General features: G+C 27.3%; 1 protein-coding gene across 1 annotated transcript in view; it reads left to right on the plus strand.

The window, feature by feature from the left end:
- Positions 1–4,253: 4,253 nt before the first annotated feature.
- LOC129975859 (probable arginine--tRNA ligase, mitochondrial) overlaps positions 4,254–27,750 on the plus strand; it is a 32,574-nt gene continuing 9,077 nt past the window's right edge. Inside the window, exons 1-14 of the mRNA XM_056089108.1 lie at positions 4,254–4,459; positions 4,622–4,713; positions 7,985–8,090; positions 8,514–8,606; positions 9,591–9,688; positions 12,245–12,384; positions 13,721–13,797; positions 13,980–14,064; positions 14,152–14,225; positions 16,804–16,910; positions 20,491–20,583; positions 21,419–21,479; positions 26,099–26,172; positions 26,259–26,383. Of these exons, the coding sequence (XP_055945083.1) occupies positions 4,424–4,459; positions 4,622–4,713; positions 7,985–8,090; positions 8,514–8,606; positions 9,591–9,688; positions 12,245–12,384; positions 13,721–13,797; positions 13,980–14,064; positions 14,152–14,225; positions 16,804–16,910; positions 20,491–20,583; positions 21,419–21,479; positions 26,099–26,172; positions 26,259–26,383 (1,261 nt within the window). The 5' untranslated portion in view covers positions 4,254–4,423. The remainder of the gene's footprint in view (positions 4,460–4,621; positions 4,714–7,984; positions 8,091–8,513; positions 8,607–9,590; positions 9,689–12,244; positions 12,385–13,720; positions 13,798–13,979; positions 14,065–14,151; positions 14,226–16,803; positions 16,911–20,490; positions 20,584–21,418; positions 21,480–26,098; positions 26,173–26,258; positions 26,384–27,750) is intronic.

The raw sequence follows: 27,750 nt of genomic DNA on the forward strand, positions 1-27,750 counted from the left end.
TCGATGAATTTAGTTCAAGATTGATATGGATCTATATTTAAGCTGCTAAACCTATAAAGCAAATTTTACCCATCTAGCTCTTTTCGCTATAGTTTTCATATTCACTTGTACTCAAACAGCTGATCAAATAGTAGGAGCGGTGATAATAAAGGGCAAGAAGGGCAATTATCCCCTTGTCAATACTATTTATCCCCTCACCTTGTCGGCAAAAATCTTCACTGTTTCGAAAAAAAGTGTAGAAAGCGGAATATCAAAGACACTGATAATTGAGATTCTCTCTTAAAGATATTACCAGGTAAACAATTGAAAAATCCAAATTATTTCCGAATTTGATGACACTTTGGAAACAGTTAAGTCTGCAGAATGCCGGATACAGTCGCTACAAGCCAAACTTGGACAGCAAAGAAAAGATACTAATACAATCAAAATTTTTAAACTAAAAATGATAAGGAAGACAGTTAAATGAATTTTCAATAGTATATTTATTGCAATTATAAATACAAATAACAAAAATTATAAATTAATTCATTTTAACCACAAATTTTGCCAAAAAAATAATGCACAATTCAAACTCGGACAGATAAGAAGATTTTAAAAGTCCTTGCGAATTTAAGTCTTAAATGAAAATCGTACTATAAAGAAATTCCCTAGAACAATTACAATATTGATCATAAAATTGGCAGTAATTTTTACCCACGGTTGCAATTATTTCGTACTAAATTGTGGGATGTTCGAGTTTGGTTCTTTATCACAAATTTTACTTTTATGTTTAAATTGTTAATTATAATTTTTGAATTGGCGCTATTTGGTTTTTTTAACTGTACAATAATTCTCTGTTTAAAAAAAAAACTTTTCGCCTTTTTTTTATTCATTGTAATTAAAATATTTTGGTAGAACAAATTTCTTTTTTCCTATGGTGTCCGAGTTTAGCTTGTAGCGACTGTATATGATCCTGTTGTCATCCATTCAGCATCTAGTTTGAATTATATTTGTCAGAATAGCCGATATAGAATCAAGGTGAATCTGATGTCGCACTTTGTTGGGTTTTGCCGACTGTTTTTAGTCAGTCGTATAAGAAATCAATCATGAAAGATGAAAATTTGTGTGTATTATTACATTTATAGATTGCTTTGATCACTTGTAGTTAAATTGCTAGGGGAAATGTATTCCAGTTTTAAAAAAGAAAGGCCTTTCGGATAATGCAACAAATGCATGGGCGCCTAGCAGATGATTTTTCCAATTCAAATTTTATTGAGCACTTAAAAAAAAGAAGCAATATTTTATTTGTACAGTATATTTTCGCAGCAATAAGTTATAAAGAAATAAATTTTCAGATTTTATAATTTATGATATTGTATTTTCTTATAATGTAATGGCCAACATAATGTAATGTAAAGCCAATTTTGTAAAAACAAAGATAATTAAAATAAAATGTTAAATTGGCGATTTTGTTTATTTACAATTTTCTCACTTTTCAAATTTTTTTACGATTTAATTTATTTTATTTGAATTTTTTCACTAATATAATATATTAAAGACTGCAATTTGTCAATAAAAAGTGAGTATATATATTTTATTGCAGATTGTTATACACATTTAAAAATTTATACAAAAGTGCACTAAATGCTTTTAATAAGTTCATTCTAAAATCATTTGGATATATTCACTATTATAAGTAAAATGTGAATTACTTTACCATAAAAACATTATTATTCCAATATTCAAACTTTATTATTTAATGACATATGGATAAACATGTATTGTTAAAATGATGTTTAATAAAAAAAATTTTGAGAGAATATCCATTTTTATCACATTGAAAATAAAAGATTTTGAAAAGAAAGCAAAGCATCACATTGAAAAGAAAGAAAAACCCCATAATAGAAAGAAAGTAGAAAAAGAACTTATTTTTGAGAGCATTCACGCTCACAATAGTTCTAATAAAATCTGTAATGTAACCTTTCCTCTCATATTTATAAGATGTAGGCAAACGAGTTCGAATTTAAGAAAGGTTTTCTTGTTTTTTGAATGAATTCATTCCAGAATGATAATTTCAAAAATTCACTTCGTTTAGTTATAATTTTTTATTTAAGTATTCTTTTATTCAACTTATATAAAGAGCGCCAACACAAAGTCCAAGATATAAAAAGCTAATCATTTTTCGAAAAAGAAATATTTTTTTTTCCAATGACAAATTTTCTTAAAGATCCTATAGAATTAAGTATGTCAAGTAGATAAGAATTCAATAATTCCCGTTGTTGTTTGGAGAGCCCAAAATTTTGGGCAGAGAGAGTTCTGAAAAAAGTTATTATTAGAGACAGTTTGAAGTGAGCAACGCTAAAAACAGATTCGAATGCTACACACACACTTGGTCACTCTTTTCCGGTATGGAGGGAGAGGACAACATAAAGTAGATGTTAAAGATAAAGTAGATAAGATAAAGCAATAAGGAAAAGTAAAGTAGTTTGAAGATAAACTGAAACTGATAAAATTCAATATATTCTCTGCTCTAGAAACAATTATATTCAGGGTTAAAGAGTTAAGTAGGGATCCAACATTTCCGTTGTCATTCTTTCTCTTTCTCATTTTGATATTCAATGAAATTTTTAAAAGATTTGGCTTTCGCTGTTTTCTGATCTTTACAAAGAAAAGAAGCACTGCAAATATGAGATAAAAAATGAAAGCAAGTCAAATTACTATCTAACATTTCGATGGGCGTATGACTTGAGCTTTGCAGTTTTAGGGAATGATGCGGTAATGTCGTTTTTCTTGTTGAATGGGACGGAATCTTTCCTATTCTATAAATTAATAGCAAGTGCATATTAAAAAAAAATCTAAAACATCTACACCTCAATGTTTAATCAATAAAATTCTGAGACATTGGGTTTGCGAAACATATCAAGGAATTTCTTCAAAAGCTTATGTGGCGGATTTGTACGTGTGAGGATAGAACCTGGGAACTTGTGGTTGACAGCCCAGTAACATGACCACAATACGAAAGCATTTGTTCGTGCAGCTTAGCTGTTAACTGGCTTATAAGCTTTCACTATCGACTCTCTCTCCCTCCAGTGAGTCGAACGATATGGCTGTTGAGTGGTGATATAATAACTGTTGAATCGAATGTGTCTGTACCCATTTGAGTAGCGCCAAGCGTTATGGCGAGCGTGTGTGGTTGCTGTGTCAAGTGAGTCTGAAGACATTGGGTTGCTGCGGCCTTTTTGTGTTGCTGCGTCAAGTGAATCTGGCGACTTTGGGTTGCTGCGTCAAGTGAGTCTGACGGCTTTGGTTTGCTGTGGGTAGATAGCGCCACGACACTGTATGAAGGTTGGCCGATCACGTCCGGGTCACCAATGTAGTGAATTGTGATGGGCGAGGATAGAATCTAAGACCTTGTGGTTCGCAGTCGAGTAAAATGACCACAATACCAAAACGATTCCTAGTGCAGCGTAGCTGTTAACTGGCTTATAAGCTATTCACTACACTTGTTTTCCAGTTTAAAAGTTATTTTGTACACGCAATATTAAGCCCTTCATCAATGAAATTTATTTAACGTCCTAATTAGATGACACAATCTATTAGGGATATTTATATTACATTTAATTCCTACAATAATATAAGAACAATAGGGATATTAAAACTTTTTTAAAAATTATTCTTTCATTTTACGTTACTTAATACTTTTTCTTAATTAATAATTAAAAATTCAGTAATCCGATGCGTGAATCAGACTCGTCATTGCATGAGGAGGGGTTAACCTTGAGGCAAAATAATAATAATAAAAATTTAAAAAAATCTACATTTGTACATGGAGACAAATTTTAGATATGCAATTTCGTTTACAATTACATTTTTTCACTAAGCAATATTCTCTTTGAAATTTCCAAAAAAGAATAAACATGTGTTATAACAAGTTTTCTTTAGGAAGTCATGAAATAGGCGACGTTTTCCTCTCACTCTTTTCGCATGAGAAATATTTAACTTACAAATTATAGTTAAATCGCGTTCCGTGTTGGCGAATACAGACGATTTTCCTTGAGTAAGATCCAAACTTGTACTCACTGGATAGAGATATTTCAAGGGAGAGCTTTTTCAAGAAAAAAGAGAGAAGGGGGATGAAAAAAAGAAAAAAAAAATTCAGTTCATGTGCTATTAGGAGGAGGAAGTTAATCAAAAGTACTTGTAAATTATTATAGTTTTCGATAGGCTAAGAACAACTCAACAGATAGAAGAACATCTCTGTCAGTAAACAAAAATAGTTTGAAATAATGGCGCTCTCCATGTGTATACCGTGTTCTGCTGCAGTTATTTGATAAGCGTGTTCCGATGACCTTTCAGAATAAAAAGCAGAAAAATTCATTTAAACAAAATTTATTTTTTCGTTAATGTTTTCTTTACGTTCTCGGTTTTTTTTTAAAAATCTAATATGGCATCATTTTTTCGATGGCGTATCGCGAATAAGGTATTTTGTGTTCTAAATGTTTTATTACAGAATTTTATAGTTTCCTTTTTAAAAAAAAGAATAGTAAAATGCCCTTTTTTAACCTACTTCTGACAAAATAATTCATATTTTTAACATTAAAAAATATCACTGAAATGTTTAGTTACTATACTTTTTCCCTAGGTGATTCCTTTATTAAGTGAATCTGCTCCATTCGAGAAGTGTATTAATCCAAGTGCGATTTCATCATTCGTAAGAGTCAATAAATTCAAGAGGTTAGTACGTCTGTTCATTTCCATTTAATTCGTCATCTTTTACAATTGAACTTTAAAAGCCTTCTTTCATTTCGTTTTCAGGTAAGAAAAGGAATATTACGACTAATTTCGTTAAAAAAAAAAATTGGGAGAATCCTGAAATTGAAAAAAAAAAAAAATATGCATTAGGTGTCAATTGATGATAAATAAATAAAAACGAATTAAAATAGGGATTATGATTCAACACAGGGTCATAAAATGCAATTTAAGAAATTGTGCTCAAAGTATTTGTTCTAAAATTCAGATGACCTTAATATTTTTATTGTTAAATAAAGTAGGTCCCCAAACAGTGCAAATTAATTAGAAATAATAAATGTTTAACTGACTGAAAATATTTATTTAATCAAAATGATAAATAATTTTAAATTTGTAAGTACATATGCACCTTTCTAAAAATATAAGATTTTAAATAAATGTGCATGACATTAATGGATATCACACACATACATAAAAAAAAATTGTTTGGATTTGAATAATCGTTATTCTATATTTTTTAACTCTTGCAAATAAGAAATAAAATATACATTAAAGGTAATTTTTGTCTATCTTTATTTCTCTGTTGATAATTGAAAGGTGAGTCCAATTACTCAGTTTTCAAAATCTTTCAAACATACTTAGAAAAACTATTTTACTTAGAACTAATTGTCATAATTCTTACATGGTTTCCATCCCCCAAGTCTTTTAAGCATTGCTACTTAAGTTTTAGGAACTCAGTTTATGACAATTCTCTTTCTTGGGAGGAAGGGCATACAAAAAATAAACGAAAGAAATTTTGTATACCAAAAAGGAAACGTAAGTGAAGAAAAGAATCACATTTATCATTAAATTTAATAAATGTTTGCACAGATGATAATTGTCTTCTTTGAAATAAATGCATATACAAAAACTGAATTGTGCAGAAGAGCTAAAAGGAGTTTCTGATTAGGTGGGCAGGGTCTGAGGTATTATATGAAAATGTAGCTTTAAGAAAAGCTGCAGATTGAAGCAACAGGTAACACAGTTAGTGTTTCATGTGGAAAAAGCTGATTCTTTGTATTCATCTTCCACACAGTAAAGGGTCATTTATTTGGTTTCTTCATTTCCTATCAGTTCACATGAGATCTTGTTTGCATATTTTTGTTCGTGGCTTTTTGTACCTTGATAAAGATTTTAAATCCATATTGCATTTTTGCAAATTGTGGAAAAATAAATATTTATTCCTGAACTTGTCACAGCCCACAGTTTGAGAACTCTGCTGTAGGATTTTCTGTGACAGTTTAATAGCTGACTACTCTATCATTGATCAGGGGTGCCACACCACTGGGAGAACCTGAAAAAACACAGGTAATTTTAAAATCAACTAAAAAAACTGAGGAAAAATTTGAAAATTTTCATAAAAACAGGGAATTTTAAGTTACTTAGTTATTTTTTTTTCCATCTAAAAAATGCCAATCTGTAAAGATTACAAAAATAAAAGATTGTAGTCATCTCTCACCCCTGTTTTTTCTGTGTATATTAGTCAGTTCTGTGTAGATCAGACTGTTTTGATTTGTGAGACTTGTTTTATTCCCCATAAGATAAGATCTAAAACCAGTACTTTTCGTGTACTGGTTTTGTTTAATGACTAACCAGGACTTATGCCCTGAAAACCAGTACTGTACTGGTAAAATCAGTACGAATGGTCACCTTATGTTAGTCACTCACATATGAGTTTATTGAATCTTTTATCATTTAAGAAATTGTGAACTTATTTAGAGTAGATTGGAGAATTTTTTAAAAATAATTAACTGCTCAAAATCCATATTTAATACAAATTGGACGGATAACAAAATCTGATTTTGTTGGAAGGGCTCGAGATGTCCTGCAAAATCCATTTGTTGTGTACATTTTACTTTGTAAGAAATTAATAAGCCCAAGTAGTATGGAGAAACAAGCACTTATTAGTCATGTCAAAAAAGAAAAACAAAATTGCATATCAGTTCAGAAAAATCATAATTAATATTAGACTTTGTATTTAATAGCATGAAGGAGAAGGTGATATATCAAGACCAAAAATTTCAAATTGAATATCTGAAAATAAGCCGATTTCGAACTTTTTAGTTCAAGAACAATAATTTAAAATTGAATTTTTATGGGCATTTAAACTTATTACGTCAGATTCTCCCTTTAATGCATTCAGTGATATATCAGAAATATTTTCACATATGTTCACTGAAGGTGAAATAGCTAAAAAAAATGAAAGACCATACAAAAATATCATATCTTATTTATTAAGGATTAGCTCCATGAAACTGATAGCTGAAAATTCTGGAGAAATTGATGCTTAAATACATGAATTGTCAAAAATGAATAAATAAATAAAAAAAGTAATTTTGCTTTGTAATGGGTTTTTTTATGTGTGTGTGTGTGTTAAGTTATCATTAAATGATTGGTATATCATGATGGAAAAAAAAGAAAAGCTTTGTGTTTTATTTCACCCAAGTCCTTGATTTTGTATGACTTATAATTAAAGAGGATATATCCCACTCGCCCCCCCCCCCCTTTGCTCTTAATGCATAAATTTTGTCTTGCTAAATTTTAGATGATAAATAAAGATGCATCTTTTTTTTTTTTTTTGATGTAAAATATCACAATTCTTTATTGTGCTATTATTTCAAATAATATTAAATTGTGGCTTCCTTCCCTTGCTTTTTCCACTCCTTAAAATCATATTGCATTATAACTAGTACATGTGTACTATTTTTGCATTTCCTTATATCTTGGATATATATACAGCCAGATTCTCCAGCCTGAACTTTTTTTGGTACTTTTCCGTTAGCCGGGCGCAAGCAAAAAATCGCCAAATAATGTACGGCCATATTTGCTTATGCTTGGCGATTTGGCTCTTGTTTGGTTCACATTAGCGCCATTTGCGCCCGGCTAAAGGTAAAGTACCTTTTTTTTTTTTCCCCATAAAGGCAGATACTTTTTTAAAGGAGATGTAGCAAATGTGTGTAATGTCTTCTATAAACCCATGAGTAAAATGCGCATACTCTGGGTGATTTAATTGATTCTTGTTGTCATCATAACTTGCTTGTAGAATCTTCAACAAGCTTTTTGAGATAGATCATTCCTAATATTCCTTAATTATAAGCATCCGTCCTTACAACTGTTCTTTTTGTTGTCTTTTTCTTATGTTAAGTGAATCAGCTTTGTAAAGTATCTGAACTATGGTTAAAGTTTACTAAAGTTATTGAAATATATGTATTTCTAGTGAACAACCTCAACTTTTTCTTCCTTGGAAACCCTTGACAAATGCCTTGCCTGAAATAAATAGTCTAAGAAGTCCTAATGAAGTTGTTAAACTATTAAGAAATCAGGTATTTTGTATCTCTACTTTGCATATTTTATGACACATTTTGATGTTTTGTCAAAGGTTGTCTTATTATTTTTCTAATTTTGCTTTCACGTTTTCTGAATATTACTGTGGAGCTATTCTCCTTTCCAATTCTACACCAAGGCTTATATTTATTTGAATTAAGAATTTGTGTTGAGGATTTTTTTAAAAAGAAATTTAAAATTCAGTTCATTTCTCCTCTTGTTCACTTTTGTGCTCAATAATAAAGTTCCACTAACTATAAGTATCTACTATTAGAAAATATTTCCTCGTACTTTTTAATACAATTTAATAATTTAGTGATAAATATATGTACCCTGTATAATATTTTTATATTTAAAAATATTTGCATTTAGTTATCTTAACATTGAATTTGTTTCTTAAAATCACTAATAAATATTTTCAGGGCCTTCCAACTGCTGAAGGATTTGTTGATATAGCTCTTTGTCAGCAGCCACTTAGTGTCGTATTTACTGTAGATAAATATGTATTCTCTAAGGTAATTATCATTATGACATAATTTTATCACACAAATGCAGTTTCATTTCTCTTTTCGAAATTAGTGTTTTATGAAAGAATGTCTTTATAAATTTTAAATTATTATCAAAATTATGTTGGAATGAATAAAATTTATTCATTTATTCTAGAAAACCTTAATTTAATTCTTATGAGGTGTATATAGGAAATGGAGGTAAAGTAACAACACCATCTTTATATACATATATATATGTAAAACATTCTTAGAAGAATCAGGTGAGGATTTCTGTAACAATGTCTTTGTATCTTTGAATTTTCACGTTCACATGTTCCTAGTCTGACAGAATGTTCTGTGAGGGATTTCATCTAAAATTTAGTAAGAGATCATGTGCTAATTTATTTATTTAACTTGTTCTGTTTCTAAGTTATTATAATCACTGACCAAAGTGCAATTTCATTTGTGTTTTAATGAATTTTTTTAAACTGGTGAAAGATTTATCAAATATGATACTCAAGTTCTGTTTCAGTATTTTTTCTTTGTATACAAAAAGTTGAAACAGGCCTGCTATCTATGTTATACAGTTTTGTAAACAGAAAAGTTCCTAGACAAAGGTTGGATAATTCTAACACAATTAAAATATTTGGCTAACAAAATTTAGTATGGCTGCTTTCTGATTAATTTTTTGAAAATTAATTTAAGCACATATGTTGTTCGGAACATTATTCAAGTTTAAATTGGCTGCATTTAGCTAAAGATGTTAAAAATATTTTAAAACATTATTATAAATATAATGCTAAGAAATTATTCTCATATTAAACTATAAAAAAAATAATCCAAGTTTGATTTACAAGATCTGTTATAAGGTCAAAATAATTGCCTAATTCTTAAAAATAATTCAATTGTTTATAGACATAATTTAAGATTAAAACTATTTAAATTTGTTTCTTTTTAATGGTAATGCATTTGTTTTTACAGTTGTTTATTTAATAATTTCTTTTATTTCAGATCATTTTGACTGATATTTGTGCTAATGATGAGATAATAGCCAAAAGTAGTTGCCTTTTCCAAGATATTTCACCTAAAAAAGTACTCATTGAATGTTGGTAAGTTTTGCTAATGAACATGTTGTTTATCATAACATCTTCAAATTTAATATCTGTGTAGGAAACCATTGAATTATGTTTATTTCACTATGTGTCTTGCTAGTCAATTATTTCAACTTCACTTATGTAAATATTTTTTGCAATTTAGTAAAGTAATGATAATTTGTGTAACACTATGGAGTACTATAATATAGAGTATCAAAATATATTAATCAAATACTAATAATCTACGTGCTTAACCTTTTTCCTTAAGGATAAGAATAGCTTGTTTGTAAAAGACCAAGAAAGAACAAATTTGGTAATATAGTTATAATTGTTTAACGTGCATTTTCTGCTCATGGATAAATAATTTTTTCCATAAGTTTATGTCAATGGAACAAATTCATTTTAAATTTCCAACATTAAAAATATTATTATTAAAGTATAAAAATGAAATGCTTTTTATCCTATTTGTTTCCGTCTAAAAGCGTATTTACTAATTTCCTTTTACAGTACTTAATTAATGTGTGTATAATTCTCTGCCTTTAGTGATTTTTACTCTCCTGCCTTAATAAAAGTTATAATACATTAATTTTAGTAATGTTTCATATGTTGTGTCCTTTATCAAAATGGTCATTTTACAATTACAGTAGACTCCTGATTATCCGCGCCTGCTGCACAAAGTTTTTTTTTTTTTTTGACTGATTTCTTCAAAAAGGTGCAGTTTTACAATTATGCTTTTGTAATTACATAATACATTACAGTATTAAAACAGTACATATGTATTAATTTTTCTGTGTATCCCTGACGCCTCTCGTAAGTACAAAGCACTTTTCTGTTTTCATTAACAAAATGCATTTTAGGTTAGTTTTGAGTGATATACTAAAATATTAAGGGTTAGTTAAACATTTCCTGCTCTTTATTTTATGTTTTATTGTACATAAAGCGATTTTTCAAAGTTGGAATGGCTGTTTTCTCTTTTGCTATACCCGTTTTTATCTTTTTTCGGATTATCCACGATTTTTCTTATCCGCAGCAGCCGCGCCACCCAATTCTGTGGATAATCGGGAGTGTACTGTAATTCCTTTCATAATAGTCCACTTACTAAATATTTTATGATATATTTTTAAAAGTGTACTTTAATTGGCTGCTTCGAAGTATTTCAAAGATACTCATAATAAGATTAAAATGAAGCAAAGATACAATGTTTACAAAAAATAATTTGAAAATAGAAATTATATGAGAAATTAATTATATAAAGAAGTAATCCAGTATTTATTACCAATTTTTCCATTTCTTACAAAAATATCAGTAGTGCAATTTTAACACCACAATCAGCCATGGTTTTTTTTTTAAATCATTTGACAGTGATTGGTGAAGGAGCAATGATATTTTAAATATATGTAATAATATCTCTTAATCTAATTTAAATCAATTAATCCTCCCCTTTTTTTCTTAAATTTGCCCATATTACTTTATTATAAATTTCTCTTATTTCCTGATCCAAATCTCTTTTATTAAATTATTTTTGGCACACAACCTAAAAAAAATTACTGATTTTATAATTCTCATGCTTCAAGTGAAAGAATAAATATCCCTAATGCCCAGAGCATAACTTCCTAAGATTCCCTTTCCTGAATCGACACATCAATCGAAATGTCAAAGGAATCCTTATAAGAATTTCTTAGAAAAAGCACTAAGGAAGAAATTTCGGACACTTTTCTGTTATGTCCTGATGTTAACAGATGTATTTTGCAGTCTCCCCTGCGTAAAACCCATGCCCTCCCACAGAAAAATAAATTGAAATTAATTCCAAATTTGTATTTGTTTCAGTGACTCATCTGCAAAACTTAGTTGCATATATATATATATAACAAATAAAATAATTTTTTAAATATATATACTAAATATCTGTGTACAGAAGAATACTGTTTATTACAGAAAGAATAAGAAAATATTCGGTACATGATATCAAAATAAAGATTCAGGTACTGCATTTAGCTGCAAAATAATTAATCATAAGGTGATAAGTACTTTTATAAGCATAACTATTCCTTAAACATTCTATATCTTATAACTTAATTTTATCATATGTCTTTAATTTTAGTTTAATTTTCTTATTTACCCAATTAATTTAGTTTCACATGTACCATAGCTATTTAAATTTGGTTGTTACAAATATTTCTAAATTTAGTTCTTCCCCCCCCCCTTAAAAATATTTCAGTTTCACTTTAACTACTAGCTTTCCTGTTTTTAAATTGAAAGGGGGGGGGAGTAGCTAAACATATCATTGAAACTGCCATATACTGTCTTGAATATGATTCTTCTATTTACAAAGACCATAACAATTATATATTAGAACAGAATTTGTCTGTAGTACCAGTATTTTGTGTAATAAATTTTTGAAGTGAAAGTTAATTTCATCAAACTTTTTTTATAATGCAAAACATATGTTTTTATTATATTATTCACCAGTAGTGTGATTGCCTCTATCTTTTTGTGGCCTATTTTAAACTGTCACTCATAACAAAATATTCTTAAATTTAACTTCAATTGGTTGTTTTTTTCTATATATAGGTCACCAAAAATTGGAGAAATATTTAAAATGTCACATTTTAAATCTGGGATTCATAGCAATTTTATAGCAAATATTAATAAAGTTGCCGGTCATGATGTTATCAAGATTGCTCATATTGGAGATTGGGGTTTAGAATCAGGTAATATTGTTTAAAGAGACTTTAAATTTATATCGATTCATTTATCCTTATTTTATCTCATACTGTTTTTTAAATTTCTAGTTGAATTAAAATTAATTTTGAATTACAATAGACCTTGATCATCTGAGCTTATATCAACCAAGACATTTATTAATTGTAGTTATATGAAAAAATAAACTATTTTTCATTTTTTTAATAAAGTTAGACGAATTCATCAATAAAGGATGTCAATGTTGACATTATAACTGCTTTTGTTTCTCTGGAGGTACTTCCATTCTTATTCCAGTAACAAAGTGAGCAAATGCCATGCTTTTTCATTGGGGGGGGGGGGAGAAAAAGACTTTGTGAATGTGTTAAATTTTGTTAAGTGAAGAAATTATTCATATGTGATAAAGAAAAGCTTTAAAGAAGCAGTGGGAAAATGCATAAGAAACAGCATTTTTCATAAACTCATGTTAAAAAAAATGTGATAGCTTAAAAACATTTTTTTTTTTTTTTTTCAATTGCGAGACATGATAGTACTTGTGGATTTATTACTTTACTAAGCATCTCTACCAACCACTAGTTGGTTCATCAAGATTATTTGTTACTAAAAATTTCAATTAAATATTTTATTTCAAATACTTTTACTGGTTTCCTCAACAAAATGTTTTTAAATTTCAAATTTTAATAGGCCTGTAGCTCATACTATTTTAAAAACTGTATGTCATTCAATGTATTATACACTTCCCTAATTTTCTACCATATTGTCCAATTATGTATTAAGAAAGAACAGCAGTGTTTAAAGATTGGACTACAATTTTTTTTTCTTGCCTAATTCTAAAGTTAAATCTTAATTATATATACAAAAAGATTTCAAAAAAAAAATTATTTAAAAGCATATTTTATACTGAACCCTCTCAATCTGGGGAAGGGGGGGGGGCAAATCTTCAACAATAAAAAAAAGGAGGAAATATTAATAGCAGCAATGGAAACAAGTTGAGTTTCGCTTCATCAAAGAAATATATTTTGAAATATGCTTAAAATGTTTTAAATCAAACAGTTTTTTTTTTTTCTTTTTTTTCTACAAATTACTATGCATGCACAGACAAACACTCATTTTCACTATTAATAACGATTTCAAATAAAATAGTTTTGGAAAACTTTGTTGAAAGAAAAACTGTGAATTAAATTTAATTTTTATTCATTGAGTATTTGGTTATTCAAAAGAATTATTATCTCAATTTGTTTACATACTCGAGTTTATATTTTAATTAATTTCCATAAGTTTGATATCTTTTATATCAATTTATATCGTAATTTGATATCTTTTAGCATATGCCTAAATTTTTTTTAGCTGCAACATTACTCAAATTTCATGAATTGAATGAAAAAGAACATTCAGATGATGTAAAAGCGGACCAACTATTTAAGGTAATATAGATTTTGAAAATGCTTTTTCTCTTTACATATATGTATTAATTTTTCATATATCATTTGGTTATTCATCACAGAATGGATGAGTATCAAAAAGTATTTGCTTAAATTTATAATTTATCACATTTATCTAAAGATTAAATTATATCATAATTCAAAAATTTTTACCTTATTCTTAGATATCAAGATCTGCAAAGTTGCAATTTGAAAATGATATAAATTTTAAAAATAACGTGAAAAGTTATTTTGAGAAAATGAGAAAAGGTATTTGTTTCTAAGAATTACGCCTAATAGAGCATGATTTTTTTTTTTTTCGATTTAATGCAATATTAATATATTTTTCAATTACAGATGATAAAGATCTTGTTTCTGAATGGAATGGCCTGAAAGATCTATATATGAAACATTATACTTCTATTTATGAAGTATGTTGTCTCCATTTGATCCTTTTTTTATAGACAATAATTTGTTATCATATGATATGTTTTAAAGTATAGTGGGAAGGATTAGTGATCAGTTAATAAATAGAATCTATACCAAATTTCTTTATTTACTGAATAATTGATAATTGTTTTGCTCTTCGCATTTTTAAATTAATGTATTCTTATGCCCAAAACAATATAAATAAATAAATGTGCATTATCTTTTCATGTGCAGTGTTTAAAAATTAAGACTTGGTCTTATTTTTGTTTAGAAAGATCCATTAGTGCATGTTTCTGTGGACATTATTTCTTTTCTAATATTTTTCATTGAAATATGTAAAAGAAAATCACAGTTCAAATTGCTGCTAGGCAGGACTATCCAACTCCATAAAAGGGCCAGAATGCAAAAAATTTCCAGTGATTGTAAAATATTTTTCAAGTATGAAAATAAATGATTTCAAAATAAACATTAAACAAATTTGTAAAAAAAAAATGTATTTAAATATGTTTTTTTTTCCCCTTGTGCAGGGATATTTGTAAAATATAGAAATAAATATTAATGCCTATAATAACAATTAGAAAATTTTAACAATTTATTGGATTTAAAACTCTCAATGGCAGATAACTGTCTCTTGACATGGTTAGCAAGACTGACTGTGTATGAAAGTCTGTTTGTAGCTTCATAACTGTACTTTTTATCACTCCCCTTTAAATTAATATTATTTTCTATCCCTTTTTCATTCTGGAATTTGTTTCAAGCATACTAGAAAACTTGTATTAAAAAAAAAAAAAAAGACTTTTTGTTGCTTATTTGTATTCAATAGTTCAAGCAATAGTTTCAGCATTTTTTTTTCTAATTTCTGTCAATTGTCAAACTTTCAAAATAATAATTTTAAAAAGTAAATAAATTTGTAAGTGATTATATGGAAAGAAATAGAAGAACCACCACTGAATTAAATCTTGCTTGAATTAGAAGTAGAAACTAGTATTTTTACTTATTTTATTCCTTAGTTTTATTTGTATACTAGCCGCCTTTAGCGACCAGCCGGTTCGCCAATCTTAATGTTCGTTAAAATTTTAATAATTAAATATTTTATGCAATTCCTACTTTAATAGCTTCATCAAAATATTTTAAAACTTCAAATTTTGATTATCATATAATTTACTCATAATATTATAAACGCCCTCAGTTATAACGTAATATGTATCTCTCTAATTTTCTGTTGGCTCCCGTAGAATTTATACTATAAATTAAAGTGGAAAGGATTAATCTGCAATTAATATAATAATATTTTTTACTGAAGCAAAGTTTTTTTTTTTTTTTTTTTTTTTTTTTTTTGTAATATGATTATTGAAAACAGTCACTCAACGTTTAAACTTTATGGGCACTAAAGAATATCTTTCTTAATTTATGTAATGTTTCAAAAATTTGTCAACAAAATTTTCTCAGATTCATCATGACCAGATTGATTAATTAACAATATTTAATTTTAAATGCATCAAACACTAAAAAAAAAATAAAACGAATCGTTTGAAATAATCGGTTGAAAACAGGTTAAAAAAAACTACTTAAAAGACGATGGTCTTAAAACTATAAGCATATACAAAAAATATATAACTAACATAAATACATTTTAATTACAAAAGCATACAACGAACCTAAAAAAAATTTAAATCCAGTCCGCATCCGTTGATAATAATTGTCAACACATTGCGGAATTCAGAACACAATGCACATGCGTGAATTTTCAACTCCAGTTACATAACGCAAATACATGATTTTTTTTTTCTACGCCAGTTGGGGTAATGCTATGCTGATTAGAAATTTTTAATTTCCTTTATTCTGCTTTATTTTAATTCAAAAGTACTTCAGAATGAATCTGAAGGATCGATTAATTAACAATGTTTAATTTTAAATGCATCAAACATTAAGAAAATTAACAGAATCGTTTGAAATAATCGGCCGAAAAATGTTAACCCTAGCCTCATTACTGTTGGGAGAAAAAAAAAAACTGAAGCCTTACTCATTTGGCGGTGGCGAAAATGGAAGATTTTTTTGCCGGGAAAGTTAGTTTTTAATTAATAAATAAAATTTCAAAAAAAGGGACCCCAGGTGCACATTCTCGACCTCTAAGGTATACATGTACCAAATTTGATAGCTGTATGTCAAATGACCTGGCCTGTAGAGCGCCAACACACACACACACACAATGAGCTTTATTATAAGTATATGGATTTATATTACTGGATTAAAACTGGATTAATTGTTATATCTATGTTCTTGAAATACTTTGTTATTTCTGATTCTGATATAAGAAATAAAAAATCATCTTGCCTTGAAATTTTCAATAAAATTTGTTAAATGTCATTCTTTCTATTAAGTGTCCTTATTCCAATTATTAATAAGTTTCTAAAACTTTTTCCCTCCTGAAAAGTAGTTGAACTAAAAAGTTAAATATTCCTTTCTATTCATCTCTTTAGTTATATTTGGCTCTTCATATTTTATTTTTCTTGTGCACTGTATTTTATGTTTTGTAAATATTCAAAAAATAATGTTTTGCAAATGCATACTTTATTTTAGAAAATAGGCTTAACTTTTGATGATACTCTATTTGACTCTTCTTATTCAGCAGAAATTGAAGAAACTTGCAAGGTTTTGTTGGAAAAAAATTTAGTGACCATTTTAGAGTAAGTTTTTATGTATTTTTTTTAGTGCACAGTGAATAATGCATAAAATAAAATAATTTACATTGTAATTTTTTCTCCTATTTTTCCTTTCATTTCTTTCCCTTATCTGTGTACCACACTTGTTTAAGCTAAAACACTGGCTTATTTCATTTTAAATATTTTTTCTGTTTGAAATTTTTTGATATTGTTAAACAAGGTTCTTACAAATGAAATCTGGAAGATTTCTGTTTAATCATGGGTCTCTTTTAAACATATATATTGTTTAATAGAGTGCACAAAATCAGATATACAAATTCAGAAAAAAATAAACTTACAAATAATATAAGTTTGTAATAACTTTGTAAGAATTAGATAAAATAAAATCATTGTCTATCATTCTACGTTTATAAACTTGCCGAAAATAATCTTGCATATTTTTGTTTAGCAATTGTATATATTTTATTCCTTATCCTCCTTTTTACTATTCTTAATTTCAGCAATAATTATTCTGCAACATCTATAACTTGAGAGAAAAATAATAAATTTTATGAAAATCAAACAAAAGGATGAAAATCTTACTGCTATTTGTTATTGTTCTTTTTTAAGCATGGAAAAAAATCACCATTCTTATTTTCAAAATACTTCTTTTCCTATAATTTTTAAAATTTTATTTTTTCCTTTCATTTTTCCTGAACCACTGCCTTCCATGTTTATATTCTCTGTTTATCTGTTTATGTTCTCTATTCTCTTAAACATTATACATATACTCATTCTTGAAAACATTCATAACTTACTTTTAATTACATTACTTTTATTTAACTGTGTTTTCTACTTCACCTGCAGTAATTTTCAGAATTCTTTGAAAATAGTGTATTTAACAAGTTGAAGGAAAAAATAAATTAGCCTAGTTATTATCAATGATTGTCTATTTTCATGACATGAACTTTATGTGAAAGATGGATTGAATTGTTTAATAATGGATAATTATTTTTTTATAATTTCTCAAAATTAATTTATTTAGTAATTTTATTAGTAAGGAGTAAAATTTTGTAAAAAATCATTTAATTAATTTTTTTGTTTTTAAAAAATCCTTTTTGATTGGATATTTTTTTTTCATTTATTTTATTGGAAATAGAAAATGCACCCACCTAGGTGACCTGTTATTATGTTAGCAATATTTTATATCCGATTTAAAGTTTGTTGGATTTAACTCACCCTTCATAATGCAAGTCTCTCTTCTGTTAAATTTTGTTTCCTTGGTGTGAGATGTTGTTGTCGTGTGACAAATGCAATAAAAAATAAGAAGAAAAGGGGCAGAGGGGGGACAATGAGATCAGGCCGAATGCATGCAGAACAGCCCTGGCCACAACTTCAGCTTTATCGGAATAAAGAATATCCCTGGTGCAGTCAATGTCTATTTTGGGAGGACTATAAAAATAAAACGGCAGCTAAAAATATGCTCCGGATCCAGCTGCACGTTTGGACAGTGACTGCATTCTTTATAGAGTCTGGAACCATCGGGCATGATCCTCATGCCCTTGAGGTGCCCTGTTCTCAGTCTTGCAATTGTGGTTGTGATGTCTCTTTTATAATTTAGATTTGACAGGCAGAATTTCTTTTGATTGGTACAGAGCCTCTGTCTTATCATGGCATTAGCATCCAGAGCAGTAGTAGAGGGGTGGGATCCACTGCTCTGGCCTCCTTGGCAAGAGTGGTGCCTGCACATTTCTCTCAATGCCACATGGGCTGAGATCCATTGCAAGATGCATCCATTGCCAAGATAGAGAACAGAAAAGCATTAATATTCTGGGAAAACCCTGTTCACTGTGAATAGTCTCTAAAGCGGATTTACAATTTGGGAAGATCACAACCTCATCGGAAGGAATCTGTGTTGCCTGCTCAAGATACATGGTCAAAGCTTCTTTGATAGCGATGAGTTCACTTGTAAAGTTAGAAGCAATCTTGCCCATTGGGACTTTATATTTGGAAGTTGTTTTGTCTGAAAAAACAAAAAAGATCAATTGCTGTAAGATTTTTATACATGATATTCACAAACACTCAGCTGAACACTTGTCACTAAAATTGGATTTTAACAAATAGTTATCAAAAAAAGAAAAAAATGCGATGCCAGATATAAAATTAAAAATTTGAAAGAAAACATCAGTAATAAGCTTTGCTCATGAAATAAGAATATAATGAATCAACATAAATATAAAGTAATAATAAGACTACAGATTCTTGATCTATTTTACTATCCAGCATTAAAATGTAAATAAAACGTGCAATTTACTATCCCATTAGTTTTTATTTCGTGAATGAAAATTAGTGATGGGGTCATAAGGTTTTGGAAATGATTACTAGAGTTACATTGATATGACTTTTACTTATGAAAGGCAGCAGTCAAATTTAAATAAACTGCCATATGAATGTTTCAAATAGATCTGTACAACTGTGCTTAATTCAGTGCTTCATTTAGTTAATTAATTTAGCTGTGAAATTCTATTCATAACTATTTCTTTCTTGCAGAATACACTGCAAATAATTGATATACATTATTAAACTTTAGCTGTTCATTAAAATTTTTAATTCTCTGCTAAAGAAGAATATGCAGTTTTATAGATTAAGTGTAAAATTGAAATTCCTCACTAAAGTGTTTTAACAGTTTGCAAATATTAGATTTTTTTTCTTTTTATTTATATGATTTTATACATATAAGTTTTAATTTTAAGGTTTATAATTTAATATATATAATGTGTATGTGAAAGATATTGGTCACTTCTAACTTAATTAGTCTGCCATCCATATGGTCACCAAAATTGTGAGTTGCTTCATGCTTAAACACAAGTCTGGATTTGTGCATCCAATAGGCTGAAGAGACTGATATTTATAACTCTCCCTTGAATTACAGATTTCTTTGGCCTTTTCTATTATAAATAAATTATGTATACTTCATATAATGTATGGACGAATTACTATATTTAAAGAAACTAATAAATTGGATTTAAGAACTTATAGTCATTAAGATATTTCAAAATTTGGACTTCCTAAATTAGTAGATAAATTATCTAATCTGGGACATAAAACTGTTTAAATTATTGAGCAATGATTTTTAACAAAAGGACTTAATTAATAACTTTTGGTTCCATTATTTTTCTTTACAAATCTTTCTTTGCAAAATACTGATATTTTACTTTTAATTTTTATAAATATTGAAATTAAAATCAAAATTGAAAAATATTTTCAATACATTTGTTCAAATGTTGTTATATAGTACTGTTTTCTAAATTCCATTACTTCTCTATTTAATAAGGGCTGATATTTATGAATAAATAAGATTTTTGTTTTTACCATTTATATATTATTGCAGTAACTATTTCTGGAATGTGAAATTTTTGAGTGGGCTCCCCCCTTCCTACTTCTAATACTTTTCACTATTTAAGATTTTAAAGACTATTAATACTTTAACTCAATTTGTTGAAGCTAATTAACTAATTTTGCATCATTTTTACCAGAGTTTTATTTTCCCTTTTATATTATTGGATTTAGTTTTATTATTTTTGCTGATGAGAATATTTTGAATACTTTTTTTTTTTTTCATTAGTGATGGAAAAGTGAAAATTAACATTGATGCTGAAAGAACTGAAAATATATTTTCTGATAATGAGATGGATCCTTTTATTAACAGATTAGGAAGGTAAGTTTAGTTGTCAAATTTTATGTAATTCTTGTGAATTTAAAGTTTAAGGAGTCGTAGTTTTTCACATTATATTTACATGTTTTCTATATTTCATCTGGAATGTAATATATACCCCTATTTTTAAACATGTGAATTATCTAATTTAATTACGCCCAATAAATATAATCAAAAAAATTATTATATCTTTAAACTGATTTCCACACCTCCATATTGTCAGTATATTGCTAAAAGTCACCAAGTCTTAAAAAAAAATGAGTTAATATGTACTTTTTTAAAAATATAATTTGTGTAACAGAAAAAAATTATGCATATAAATGTATTACCAGTATGTTGTATATACTGAACATATATTCATATGCATAATTTTTGTTATAAAGACAACATTTTAAAACTGCAAGAATGCATTGACTTATTTTTCTTTTAATTTGGTCACTTTTAATAGTATATAAAGTGATCTATTTGTAATAAATTATTATATGTTATTTTAACTGAGCTTTATTTTTAACTTATTTTCACCAATTGCTATTTCTTTATCAAAAATGTAAGCTAACAGTGGATTTTATGAAACATTCCTAAACAACTTTTCAGTTTGGAAGCAATAGAAGTTTCCTGTAAATATAAATGTTCTAAAAAACAAAACTACTAATTCTTCTAATAATTAAATCCATTCTTTTAATATCATTCAATTATAAAGGTTCCTATTAAACTTTATAATATTTTGCCTCCTTAGTTTTTGTCTTGCATTATAAGAATTTTTAAATTTGATACTATTTTCTATGATTATTTAAAATTTTATTATTCATATTTTTAAAATTAATTCTTTAACTTACAGATCTATATTTGCTGCATCTCACTGGAGAAAAAAGCATAATTTTGATATAATGTATTATGTAGTAAGTATTTTAAATATATAATTTACATATCTCCCAGAGAATTCTTTTGCTCATTATTGTGAAACATATGTTTTGTTTAGGGTTATTTGCAATTTACATTATTTTGATAAATTCATGTTATCATCATTCTGTAAAATTTTGATAATTTATGAATTTATGTCACTAAAATTTTGTTTAAAAAATTATATCTTTGTGCTAAGAGGTTGTAGTGTGTATTTACCACATATTTTTACTTTCTTGAATTGATTTATCAAGTTTTGTAAAATGTAGACTTGCTATCTTTCTCATTTTTTTAAGTAAATCATTCAGAAATTAATTGCTTGATTAAACATTCATTCCTTAACATTGAATGACTAGCTACTGCGTTGATTAATTCTTTATTTATTTTTTCATTTCATTTTTCAATAATACCCAATATCCTATTGATAAGTGGCATTTCACTACTGTGACTCAATCAAATGTGTCGATTCTATTATTCTATTGTTTCTTATATGCTTTTGTCTAAGAAGTCAGCTTATATTCCTGAAAAAATTTCCTTTGACTTTTTTTTCCTGATTATTGCAAGGAATTCAATTTTATATATACAGTACACTTCCGATTATCCGCGGAATTTGGTGAAGCAGCCACCACGGATAACAAAAATCACGGATAATCCGAAAAAAGCTAAAAACGGGTATAGCAAAAGTGAAAACAGTCATTCCAACTTTGAAAAATCGTTTTATGTACAATAAAACGTAAAATAAACATGTTTAACTAATGCTTAATGTTTAACTAATGCTTAACTAATGCTTAATATTTTAATATATCACTCAAAACTAACCTAAAATGCGTTTTGTTAATGAAAACAGAAAAGTGCTTTGTACTTAATTGAGTGTTATTACGATTTGTTAAAATTCTATGTTTTAAATAAAGGTGGGCATTAAAGGGTTAAGTAGGAATATTTGTGAAGATTTTAGGCCAGAAAATTTTATTCATGACATTATTGGTAAAATTTAAAAAAAAAAAAAATCATTTTAATGGTTAGACAACTATCCAAATTTTTTACATTCCAAAGACTTCTAACTTTTTTCAATATCTATTGATGTTTATATTTCAACTTCTAATCTGATATTTTAAATGAGGAACCAATGTCTGTATTAAAATACTTTGTTTATTGTTGTAACAGATTTTACTTACCACTCAATTTGCAATTAGACAATGAATATTTGAGATTAAGATTTAGTCTTGTCATGTTTTCTATGGAATTTCTTTATCATTGCTTTTTAAGAAATATATCATTCTTATACAAAACCTTTTATAATTTTAGTAAATTTGACTATATTAGCAGGTCACAAAATCAAAGTTTTCTTAATTATTTCAAAATTCTTTTGATGCATACCTTAGAGAGATTTTAATTTTGGTTCTTTTTCATAAACTATTTTTGGGTACTGCTATAGATTTAGCATTAAGCTGAATTTCTGTTTGTTAGCAAAGAAAAATATAAGATTGAAATATAATAAATAAAAAAAAGAATATAATATGAAGACTGTGAGATTAATTTTCAGAACTTTATTCCCCCCTCTCTCCTTCCCCATAAAACATAACATAATTAAATTTTGAATAATTTTTTGTAAGTTTTACAAAGTTGACTTTTAACTTTATGAAATTATATATTAAAAAACTATTGAAGTTTAAAAATTTTCATATTTCTGTAATAAGATTACTTGAAATCTTATGTGTGTAATTACTTATGAATAGATTAGAATTAATTTATCAGTAATTTCTTTGTTTGATTAACTAATGATATTCCTAAACTCGATAATTTTTCATTATAAATTCACCTAGCTTTTCTGAGATCAAATTGGAATATTTTGATTTTTTCATTGCTTGTTGTGATATTGAAATTGCATATAGAGACTTTACCTTCAGTGTTTCAGTAAAGCCTTTGGCCCCTGCTGCTAGAGAAAATGTAATTTTTTTTAGTTGAAGAATTAGTTGAATTTGGGGCCACATTTATGATGTTTGCAAGCATTGTGCATGCTGTATTAAAAAAAACAAAAACAAGAGAAATATATTGTTGAAATGTAGAAATTTAGTAAAGGCAATGATAGATTGTTTCACTGTTCAAAATTATGAGCTCTAATATTATTTCTATACATGTTGTTAATATAATTTAACTAAAATAATTTTTTTCTTTGGTACTACATAAATGAAATATAATAAATCAAGCACAGATAATAATGGCGTTTCAAATAAATTCTTGCATTTTTTTTTAATCAAAAAAATATTCTAAGATTTTACTAGCAACAAGAGCAGATACATAGTAGCTTCATTAGCATATTGAATGACATACTGTGTAAATTAATTGAGACAAGCTTCAGTTTTCGCACAAAACTTTCCTACTTAAAAACAGTTCAACTGTATTGTATTATGAAAGTAGGTTGGCCTTTACTATCTAAACTGCTTTGACTATTTGGTCATCATTGGAAGAACATTTTCATGTCAGTTTCAAATCAAGTACTGTTAGAAGTGGTCAGTTGTGTGAGTGGTTTGATTCTTAGTGTATAAAAAAGATGAATGTAGCTGCTACCTTAACTCAGCATGTTTCTTTGACTGTGAGGGATATTGCTTTAGCAATGGGGTTGGGAATTCCTGGGTTATTTGGGATTATTAAACAGCAGAATAACTTTGAGACTGTTTCTCCAAAATGTAAGAGTAAATGGAACTAAAATATAAGATAACATTTCAGATATATTTCTTATATAAAACAGTAAAATGCATCCTTGTAAGTACAGATCTGCAGAGAGAATTATTAACATTGATTAATTGACAGTATGGTGAAGGCTTATTGAAGCAGGGAGATAAAATATTTAACGATTGTAAAAAAATGATTACAAATGGTTAAAGTTTAGTGCATTTTGTTGCATCAGTTTCTATTATTATTGAAATTCTAATAGTATAGAACTAATAGAATAATATAATTTAACTTATAAGCTTTCATTTGTAGGTTTACATTAATTCAAAAAATTTACAACTGCTTTCATTATACTAATTTTTGGATAAAAAAAAAATGAAGCAGCGAGTAAAAGCAGATGATTCATGTATGATAAATGGGAATAACTCGACATCTATATCAATTGACAGAAGTAGTTATTTTATATAAAAGATGTGATTTAGATAGCATAGCTTATCGAGGCTCACATTTTTCTGAATTATAATAAGTACTTAGAAAAAATCTACTGTACGAAATGTTGGAAGACGATTTAATTTCAATATTTGTAAAGAATCAATATTTTCCTTATTTTTACCTTTGTACAATATAGTAAACGAAAATTCTTAAATAAAAATAAATGAACATAATTAAAATTTAATATTAAAAATAACTCAAAGGATTTATTAAATATAAAAATTAATTAATTTTTTTATTTAAAGTAATCAAATGTACTATTTAGAGAAAAAAACGAATCAACATACAAAAATATGTTAAAATTTATTTAAATGGAAGCAATTATAATATCGGTTCTTGATTTAAAACATATTTAAACAATAACACTGTTATAAACACTTGCAATGAAGTGGAAACAGTTATATTGAGTCAGGTAATATCTATCCTGGACTGCACAAGACCAGAGTTAGGATGTATTCAGCACTTTTTTGTTGAAAAGGTGATCAAAGTTTGTGAATCATGGTGTTGGAAATCCCATCATGATCAACCTATGAAATAAGCAGTTTGCACCCTAAAAGGCAGAAGTTTGGAATTATTTTATATTTGAGGACTTGGCAATCCAGTACTGGTTAAGGGAATAGCACTCTTCTTCTTTTTTTAAAGAAATAAAAGAAAAGAAAAAATTTGAATACTAGAAAATAAATTGTGCCTTTCATGCAAATGTTTGCAGGTAGTGTTAGTACATTTGGAATAAGATCTTTTTCCTTGCCATAATTTTAAGCTGATAAACTTTAAAGTAATTTTTAAGAAATAAACCTCAAAGATAAACTTCTTAAGAAAAAAAATATATATATATCAGTTTTGCATTGGCCTGATTATTCTTCAATCATATATCCTTTAGAAAATTTTTAAGAATAGTAAAGAAACCTGTGAGTAAGATAGACTCTTCTACCAAGCAAGAAATGTTTGAAAATGTCATAAAAAGTTTTATTTTGGTATAACACTGTAAAAAGTTTTTGTTCAAAATTTGTGGAATTCACGTCAGAATATGCACGGCATATCATTAAAGATAGTGTAGGATTAATTTTCACAAAATTGCTACGAATGCATGTAAGTGAAATAAAATAAAATAAACTACATTTGTAAAAAAAAATTATGCTTGTCCCAATTGATTTGCATATTATTGTAGTACAAAGTTACACATAAGTAACTAAAACATATTTGTATAAGGTATAATTAAAAAGACAATCGTTATCAAAAAAGAAGCCAAATCAAACAATTGATACATTTCACCAAGATACTTTTTTTGTTTTGTTTCTCTAAAACAAAAATGTTGCTAAATATGTGATTGTAATAGAAAAGAACTAGGAATTCATTTATTTTTATAAATAATTCAATGATATATTGATTATTTCACTTCATCATAAGGTTACATATAATTTAATATTTCCCTTTGCGAAATCCTTTTTCCTAGGCACCTACATCTGAAAATAATTTCTTTTCACTCTTGTTTCCTGTAATAAAAAAATTTGGAATTGAATGGTCCAAGTAAGTTACTTTTTTCTATAATATTAATCAGTTGTATTGTTACTTTTTTATAAAGTAATACTAATACATGCTTTTTCTACTTCTAGTACTCTGCATCATATTAAATTGAAAAATATCAGTCATTTTGATAAAAAGCGAAAAAACAAAGGAGCTGAATTTTTCATGAATCAAGCAAAACAGTTCACTATAGATATGCTTAAAAAAGATTTACGTATGTAATATTGTTAATTTATATTCATTTTCGTTGAGATTATTTATTGAATGTCTAGAAAATGTTAACTCTAATTCCTTTATTATTGGTTTTTAACATGTATGTGCATTATAATATCACACAAAGAACTATACAGAATTTAATTTAAAAAAAACAAATGATAATTTTTTATGAAGTAAAAAATGCAAATGTGTTACGCAATTACAAGGTGGAAAGATTTCTTTTGACTCAAATGTTTTGCATTCACTAATTAATTTTTGGATGGCAGAACTAACTGTTTCCATTTTTCAAGTTCGATCCAAAAGCAGATAATTCAAATTTTTATTTTTTAGAATATCCATGGTCAAAATATGCTTAATATTTCAGAAATATGTTTAAATATAAAAAAGTTAGTTCATTCCTTTTAAAGGCTAGTTTTTCTATCTTGCAAACTGTAAGATTAAAGTAGTTGGTTAAAGTAGTAGTTGGTTGGATGTGAGGAATTCCAACATTGAATCAAAAGTGTTAGTCAAATATCACAATCAAAGATGTTGATTAAATGTATGATAAATCATAAGGTTATTCTAAATTATTATGTTAGTATTATGAGCATAAATAGGAATGATGCAATGCATGCCTGTGCAATTAGCATCAGCTGTTGATCTTTAGTTTTATTTATAAAGTTCTCAAAAATACACTTTTTGAAAGCATATCAAACTTTTAGAAAATTGATTATTAAACAAAATATGAAAAACTGCTTTTTAAAATGCACAATTTTAAAGTGCAGAGATGTATATATTAATGAATTAATTTTTAATCAAAGACTAAGGCAAGGAGGAAAACCAACAATATGACAGAGTAAATTACCTTCCTTTCAAATATAATGGTAAAATATGGTATATCTGGTGCTTCTTAGTATTAGGAAAACAGTCAAGTGTAAATTTTAGACACTTTCCTTTTAATTAGTTGAAATCAGAATTTTATAGATAATTATTGTTTTTATTGCCATATCAGAATTTATTTATATGAATAATTTTGTTTTGTTGTTGTTATATTCATATACATATGAATAGACAGATCAACTAATGATTGACCCTTTGTTAGATTAGTCTAAAACTTGATATATACTAGCAAATCTAATATTAAAACTTTAAAACCAAATTTTATCCAACTAGCTCTTTTTGTTTGTTATTTATGTTGACATGCATGTGGATGGATAGATTTCCTATGAATAGATTTTAAATAAAATTTGATGAAAAATATAGAAATGTGATGCAAAGATCATGTACTAAAATTCAGCTCTCTGGCACGAAGCAATTTATATTATTAAATTTGCAACCAGAACAGTGAGATTAGATAAATTTTCTTTGTGTTCTTTATACATGAAA

This window comes from Argiope bruennichi, chromosome 7 (assembly GCF_947563725.1).
Source record: "Argiope bruennichi chromosome 7, qqArgBrue1.1, whole genome shotgun sequence".
NCBI classification, from domain to species: Eukaryota; Metazoa; Arthropoda; class Arachnida; order Araneae; family Araneidae; genus Argiope; species Argiope bruennichi.